This window comes from Crocodylus porosus, unplaced genomic scaffold (genome assembly GCF_001723895.1).
Source record: "Crocodylus porosus isolate Cpor-Errol unplaced genomic scaffold, CroPor_comp1, whole genome shotgun sequence".
Lineage (NCBI taxonomy): Eukaryota > Metazoa > Chordata > Crocodylia > Crocodylidae > Crocodylus > Crocodylus porosus.
The window spans coordinates 17,120,198-17,127,896 of record NW_017728947.1 but is presented as its reverse complement, the minus strand read 5'-3'; the positions used below and the strand labels follow the sequence as shown (position 1 = coordinate 17,127,896).

At 41.7% G+C, this 7,699-nt stretch overlaps 1 protein-coding gene across 6 annotated transcripts in view; it reads right to left on the bottom strand.

The window, feature by feature from the left end:
* USP47 (ubiquitin specific peptidase 47) overlaps positions 1 to 7,699 on the bottom strand; it is a 106,175-nt gene that overhangs the window by 62,698 nt on the left and 35,778 nt on the right. For 3 of the 6 annotated variants that reach the window (XM_019551595.1, XM_019551596.1, XM_019551598.1), the window contains 2 exons: positions 2,696 to 2,899; positions 1,566 to 1,679 (listed from right to left, as the gene is read on the bottom strand). In XM_019551595.1, the coding sequence (XP_019407140.1) occupies positions 1,566 to 1,679; positions 2,696 to 2,899 (318 nt within the window). The remainder of the gene's footprint in view (positions 1 to 1,565; positions 1,680 to 2,695; positions 2,900 to 7,699) is intronic. The other 3 variants (XM_019551600.1, XM_019551601.1, XM_019551597.1) reach the window with 2 other exon arrangements.

Sequence of the window (7,699 nt, the reverse complement as noted above, 5' to 3'; positions counted from 1 at the left end):
GCACTTGGAGTGGGAGCTCTGCCCTGCTGCTGCTTAGCTGGGCTGCAGGGGTGGGATGTGTGCAGGGCTTGCTCCCAGAGGAAGAGGGCAAGCAGCAGCAGAGCATAGCCCCCGCTCCCAGCACTGCCGCACCCGCATCCCACACCATTCCGTGCCAGCTGGCAAGCAGTGGCAGGGCCAAGTCCCCACTCCCAGCGCTGCCACAGTGCAGCAGCACTGGGAGTGGGCCATGCCCTGCTGCTGCCCAGAGCAAGCCATGCCTGCACTGCACCTTCCCCCCTGCACCAGCTGGGCAAGCAGCAGCAGGGCATACGCCCTACTCACCAGCACTACCGTGCCCGCATTCCACACCTGCATCCCATGCCTGTCTGTGCTGGCTGGTAAGCAGTGGTAGCGCCCGCCCTTTTGCACCCGCTGGCAAGCAGCAGCAGGGCAGAGTCTCCACTCCCAACGCTGATGTGGGCATGGCTTGCTCCGGGCGGCAGCAGGGCATAGCCCTTACTTCCAGCGCTGCTGCTCCTGTATCAGTGCTGGGAACAGGGGCTTTGCCCTGCTGCCTCTTGCCAGCTGGAATGGGGGCGGGGGCACTGTTGCCACTTGCCAGCCAGCACAGGGCAGCACAGAATGCGGGCGTAGCAGCGTTGTGAGTGAGGGCTATGCCCTGTTGCCGCTTGCCCCTTTGCGCCTGGAGCATGTTGTGACTGCACCCTGGCCCCACCCCGCTGGGGAAATTACTATATGTAGCTAATAACTTAAAATGTATTCATACCATGCTTTCAGAATATGTACACTCAGGCACAAACATTTTCTTAGACCATTGTTGAATAAACCAAATACTTCCAAAACCACCTAATTTCCTTCCAAAAGAGTGAAAAAAAACCCTCTCCAATTTGGATTCAAATTTTGACCGTGGTCATAAAAAAAAGCAAGTTTGATACTCTTATGCTAAATACATTTATATCGACTTTGGTGCCAAACTGGTTTTATGATACTTACACAAGAAAGGTTTTGCAGGCTAAGACTAGGCTAACCAGGGATGCTCAATTCCTGGGCCAGATCCAGCCTGAGGGGCTCTCTAAGAGTCCAGAAACTTGGAAGGAGGAAGGGGAAGAAGCAGTAGCAATTAACGCTGCCACTGCTCCCCCACTGACAAAATTTCAAAGCTCTGTAAGCCAGATAACCTGACCCTGAGCAAGGGATCCTACTGGAATGTGAGGAACCAGGGACAGGGTTGGAACAGTTGGGCCCAATCCAGCATGTGTGAAGCTGGGGTTATGAACATTATATGGCATGTGACATAGAGGCCCAATCCAGCATGTGCTAGATTTAACTCTCAGACCCTCCCTGTACCATAATCTGACTCTCAGAGCCAAAAGGTTGGGCATCATTGGGTTAAGCTAAACAGAGTTGCAAGGGAAACTGCATGCCACTAATCTGCTCTGACTCAAAATACAGCTGTACATTTTACATCTCCCTAAGCACCAAGCACAAGAGGCAGACATTTTCAAACACTGCTGTGGCAGACAACTGATTTTATTCTTCTGAATACTCAAGTTGTGGCTTACCGACATTATATGAGGCTGTTCACCATCTTTGTCTGTCAAGTGGAGAAAATTCTTTTTTCCCGGTTCAAAACCAGCATCAAGAATAGATTTATCACTGTTTTGTTCTAATGGAGTCTGTAAAAAGAAAACGAAGTGGTTGTTTCCCCACACAAGCACATTTATACCTAACCAATAACATTCAAAAGAATTTTTCTAGTATCTTCTTTTATAGCAAAAATGAAAGTATAATTTTGCTCCATATAAAATAAGTAGCTTTTAATACTGGTAACATTTGGAAAATTAAAGATTTAAGAAAAACAACGGACAAAATCAAATCCTATTAAATATTTTAATAATATTTGCAAACTGTTCAGTACTCAGCACCCAAACCTCTGCTCTAGAAGTTTGATTTTAGAACCCAATTGGTAAATTGAGCTGACCACAAAGGCAGTTAACAAGAGTTTTAGCATGCAGAAACATCTGAAAAATGGGTCTCAACAGCTACCTTGTTTTTGTTTTTTTAAGAAAAGTGATTAAACTGATTTACCTCAATTTCAATGCCTATTTTTGTCTAAAGTATTCAGATAGTTTTTATGAAATCAGTGACACAGCTAAAACTAACACTGAGGGATCTAGTACAATAAAAACATGATATGTATTTTAAATTATAATTCTTTTGTATCATAAACAGGTAACAAGAGTCAGAGCATCTCACTGCAAAGCAAGTTGCTCCTAATATTCTGCACTGCAGAAATGTTTCTGAAAATTAATCTTTTGAACAACTGAATATTCATTCTAGAAGCTGTGTGGGCACTATAAAATTGAGGAAAGTCTCTTAATTGAAATATTTGAAGGGTTTTTAATTACAAAATAGATACTGATGATAGGAGCTGGCAGGAGATTTAACTGAACGGCCATATTAAGAATTCATTAAGTGATTCAACAAGTGAATCTTCTTGAAGATACTTTGAAAACAGTCTAAATAAAAAAGCAAAAATTCAGGATTCAAGTCAAGTAATGTCATTAACTATATGGACACAAAAGAAAAATTCAAAAACATTCTGCTTTGCAAATAACAACCTGATAAAACAAACAAAACAAAATTTCAGCATCTAAAAATTAAAGAAAATGGGCAATTTTTTTGCCATTACCATATCAGCAACATTGACTCCATTTCCCCAAACTAAATCAAAAGTTCCATTAACATAGCCCACTTTAGAGGACACGTCCTCAAACAGCCTTCTCAGTGGAGTGGAAGCTGGCAGGTTTAAAGTAACACGTTCATTTACTGTCTTAGAATTTGTGGTATCTTGTATTATACAGAGCACTCTGGGTTCATCAGCGGCACTTTCTATCTGAAAAGAAAGCAGGCGAAAATTCAAGTGGTTAGGTCAAAAACAATTATTTTCAGAATCTACCCAATGGAAAAGTGCATAAAACCAGAATAATACAATTTTAAATATAACTTTGTGTCTAACAACATTGTCTTTGAAGCATGGAAAGCTAACTCCATGTTAAATTCAGTGGCACTGAACTGTGGAGGTCCTTTTGAACTTCCAATCATCATGACAGCTGTATTAACTGTAGAGCATCTCTCTGGTTCCCCAGAACCTCCTAGCAAGTCTTTTTTTTTTTTAATTATATACGTGTGATTTTAAACACTAAGTATTAATCATTAGAAATTCAGAAGATCCAATGAGAGGTCTGAAGTATTAGAAATTAAGCATATTACAAAAATAAATCCATTACAAGTCTTTATAAATATTAAGCAGAAAATAAAAGCAAGAACAGTGCATCTAGAGTACTTTGTTCAGTCGATCAGCTTGGATTATGTGTAGCTAACACAAGAGATCATAGTGTTGTATCATATTTACTAGACGTAAATTGACCCAGAATTTAAATGAAACCTCATTAGGCCCCATATACAAAAAAATTATAAATTTGTTATAATTTTCCAGGTATAGAAGCTAATTATCAGAGGATTGTTGTAAATTAATCTCCCTCTCACTACTACAGTGGGGAAAATAGTGACTGGGGGGGTTAGATGGCCCCCTTGCCCTTTCCCCTACTTCTTTCCCCTGTAGACTTCCTGCCCTCTTGCCACCTGCACCCCCACATCCCTAGCTCCCTACAGCTCTGCCCCTCCCCCTCTACTCCCCAAAATTTCTGCCCATTTTCCCCACTTCCTGTCAGATGCTACTCAGGCTCTGTTCTCTCCCTGACAACAGCACGTGGAAAAGCTCAGCCCTTGCCAGGCCATGTTGGCACTGCTGACTGGGTTGGGAGGGGAAACAGATTCCACATGCTCCATATCCATGGGGAAACCCACCCTCAGTCCCAGTTGGGGCTGACCTACACCTGACGGTAAGGTATGGGGAAGAGGGGAAAGGAGGAGGCACAAACTGCAGAGGGCAAGCGGGGGGAGGGAGTGGGTTGGGGGGTGGCAAAAAGGGGGAAGAAGCTGCTGTGGGTCTGACTCCAGCCCTAACCTAAGCTCAGGGTTAGAGTCAAAGCTGTGGCACCCATCTGCTCCCTCCCCTATTTTGTACACAACTAAGACAAGGGGCTTTTCCCTCCACAGTGACTGAAGGAAAAAAAACCAAACAAACCACATCTCAGATTTGAGTAAATATGGTATTTATGTAGAATTGTTTCCTAAAAAAATATTTAAATTATTGATAACACCACTGATACTGTAATATCCATGAGAAATGGGAAAACAAACATTTTGTATAAATTACGAGACATGCTACAGTAAGGTGTGAGTTTAGATAGTCTCAGGTATATTTACCATGAGTAAGTATTTATAATGCATTAGAGAAAAGTTGTGCATCTTTAATATTCACATGAAAGAACAAAACTGTACCTCTACCATTACTAACACCCTCTGCAACGGTCTTTTAGGTAATATATATGCACACAGTAAATGGCTATAGATCACATAAATGACTTCATAAATTCTGCTATATGCCTGTCTTTTAACAATTAAACTGCTTTTGGTGATCTATATACCAGAGCCCAATCTAGTTGACATAGAATGAAAAGTGGTTAGAATTTGAGTACAAAGAGAAACAAAATACCTGAAAGTTTCATTCAAAAGTTTCAGCTATGATGCGGCCAAGAACTACTGCAAAGCAGAACTCAAAATACCATACTTTCTCACTTAAACGTGCCCAAGAATATTATAGGCCCCTTGTTTTTCAAAGACAGAATGAACACATTTTTCCAAAGTTATGACTGCATAGAGGAAGGATTGAGCCTAATCTTCACCTGATTCACCCTCCCTCTCACTGAACTCAAGCTGCTACTGAAGACCAGTCTTCATGGGGTGGTTCTGTGATTCTGAAAACGGCTAGTCTCTAAGGCTGTAGAATCAGAGAGAGACCAGGAGCAGCCAGCAGTAAAACTGCAGTAAGAAAGGTTAGGTTGCTTGGTGGAATATCAAGACCATTAAAAAGGACAGACAATGGTTAACACTGCTGAAGTGAAGAACAGTGATCTATTAAGCTAACTCCCTTAGCTGCCTGAACAGTAATGCAACAACTTCTGCATTGGGGAGAAAAGGGGCTGGGGGGGGAGGGGGGAGGAGTTGGTGTATATGTGAGATGATATGGTAGTATTTATGCCTCCTTTTTTGAAACTGAATAGAACACTTCAAGGGCACAAACTGGTTCTGAAGTCTTTCAGCATACGCAGAACAAGGTGGACAGCTGTGTTAATCTGAAGGCAGAATGTAGGGCAGGGTGATACCTACCTTCAAAAAAGCATGGAACTTCATAGGCAACCACCTACTTCATCAGATCCTGTGACCAAACTGGCAGAAAGAAATGATTCTGTACATAAGGGAAGGGGACACAGTTACAAGAGTCCCCCAGAGCCTTCTGGACCATTAAGTGGGAACCACAGACATAACGGGCAGTCAGAACTGGAAAAAAAGACTGACAAGCCAAGTTCTGTAGAAGTCCCAGGAGCTAGATCAGAAGACAGGAACCTGAATACTAGCAGACCTTTGACAGGTTAGACAGCATCACCTCTAAAGGCAAGGATGGTGCTGCAATGGACACAGACTAACCAAGGAAACTTCCAATGCATGGGGTAGATACAGTACCCAAGACTGTGGTTCTCTTCAGGAAGATCTTTAGCAGGAGTCAGTACAGCAGCCATCAGGCTAGTCCGTTTTGAGGGTAAACCAAGGAAATCTTTAACATATGCATTATGGTCTTTCATATGAACCAACAGAACATAATCAATGAAGCAGCACTGGAATAACAATATTGGAATACCAGTATCTGAGTCTCCAGGCGCTTCAACATCAGCTAGGGTGGGTTCTGAAATCAGATGCTCATTAGTCTCATGAGCCTGCTACTGAAGCTTAAAGTTGTGAACAAACAGAACAGAACATGAAGCCGGTATTGAGAGACCTAGAGCACCCTTGAGAATTGTGATGGAAGGAGAATCTCCCTGATTTGCCAAGCAAAGAGTTACAGCTTAGTCTTGTTCTTCTTTCTGGCCCTAGGTATAAAGGCTGTCCATGAAGCATCTCTAGGAACACAGGACTCTCTGAAGTAATCCATAAAATCCAGAACATTACAAGTACACTACCTCTCTCCAGCTTAAGACAGGCATATCTCAACTCCCAGTGTCCAGGAAAAAAACAGGATATCAGGCACAAGCTGTTGCTCTCTATTGGCCAAAAGCAAAAAGAACAAGAGACAAAAGAAAAAAACAAAAAGAAAGCAAAAGCAGACAAGTACAATGTCCTCAAATGGCATGTCGTGGTGCAGATAAAACGTCAGATATAAGGTTTGAGTTTGGGTTTTTTTTCTGCTTTTGTTTTGCTTTAAAAATAAATAAAAACAAAACCAGAATAAATATTCTGAAGAATACCAAACAAAAAATGGGTAGCAGATCTCAAAAAAAGGATTTTACCATGGTTGCAAGCCTCATACTGCAAACTGACAGAGCACTACATCTCAAGGCAATGGTTTCAGGAAGAACTGAAGAATGGATGCTGTGAACTGTCCTCTCTTTGACATACAGCTTAAGGAGAAGTGGGATGAAAGTACACTGTATAAGTATTATTAAAATCAGAAGGTGAGTAACTTTGGTCCAGGCACACATATTGAGCTCAAGTACTACAGCACCAGTACATCACTCTCCAAAGAGAAGTGTATTTTCCAGTGTCAGAACAGGTACTATTTAAGAAGTGGAAAGCCAAAGAGCTACTGACCACAAAAATCAAATCTGCTCAAAATGATTTCTAGGATTTCAATTCTAAAATATAAAAGAATCAGTCCTACTAAATCACAGATCATATGAAGAATGAGGCCTAGGTTAGGTAAACAGCCTCCTGAACTTGGAATGTATGGAAAGTGTAAGTGAATTCCACCCAAGGACTACACATCAAGACACCAAAAAAATCTCTGTTCACTATCAAAAACCTCCATGCTGAGTCATCAGCACTTTTGTTTGATAAAGACGCCATTAACAAGTGACTGTTAAAATGGTCACCCAGGACTTAAAACCCACTGGAAAAGAGACTTACAGGTAAAACCCGATTTAAAAAGAAAACAACCCCCAAAAACTTATTTCCATACAAATGGTCACACACAACACAAAAAAAGTATGCAGGATACACATGCTAACAACAGAAGTAGTGTACCAAACATTTTCCTGGGGAGAGGTTCACATCTCTGAGGGGCTGATACAAGAGTGCCTGAAACTGCAGGACTCCCAGTTACCCTGCCATACATTAGGACCAAACTGTTAGGCAGCATTAATATATTCTTTCACCATTTCTCATTCTGACTCTGTGCCCCAATTATGGCCTTTAGATGCAATACAAACATGAGATTTTAGGAATTTCAATAAGTTTTCTTTTTTTTTTTTTAGGATGGGTTTTATCCACTATATTTTCTGCATCTATTTGGTGGGCCTTGGCTGTCACACTATTCAAGCAGTGCCTCTTTCTTTCACCTCTCTCATGGCTAAGTGAGTCATGGCAGAAGTAAGAGTTATTCAGCCTATTCAGCAGCGCTTTTTTTTTTTTTTTTTTTTTTTTGACATGCTGGGTCTTGTGGTAGATGTTCACAAGGCATCCCAACCTCCCCTTTTGATGTCCCTGCTCCTTGGCTATAGGCTGGACTTATATCTGG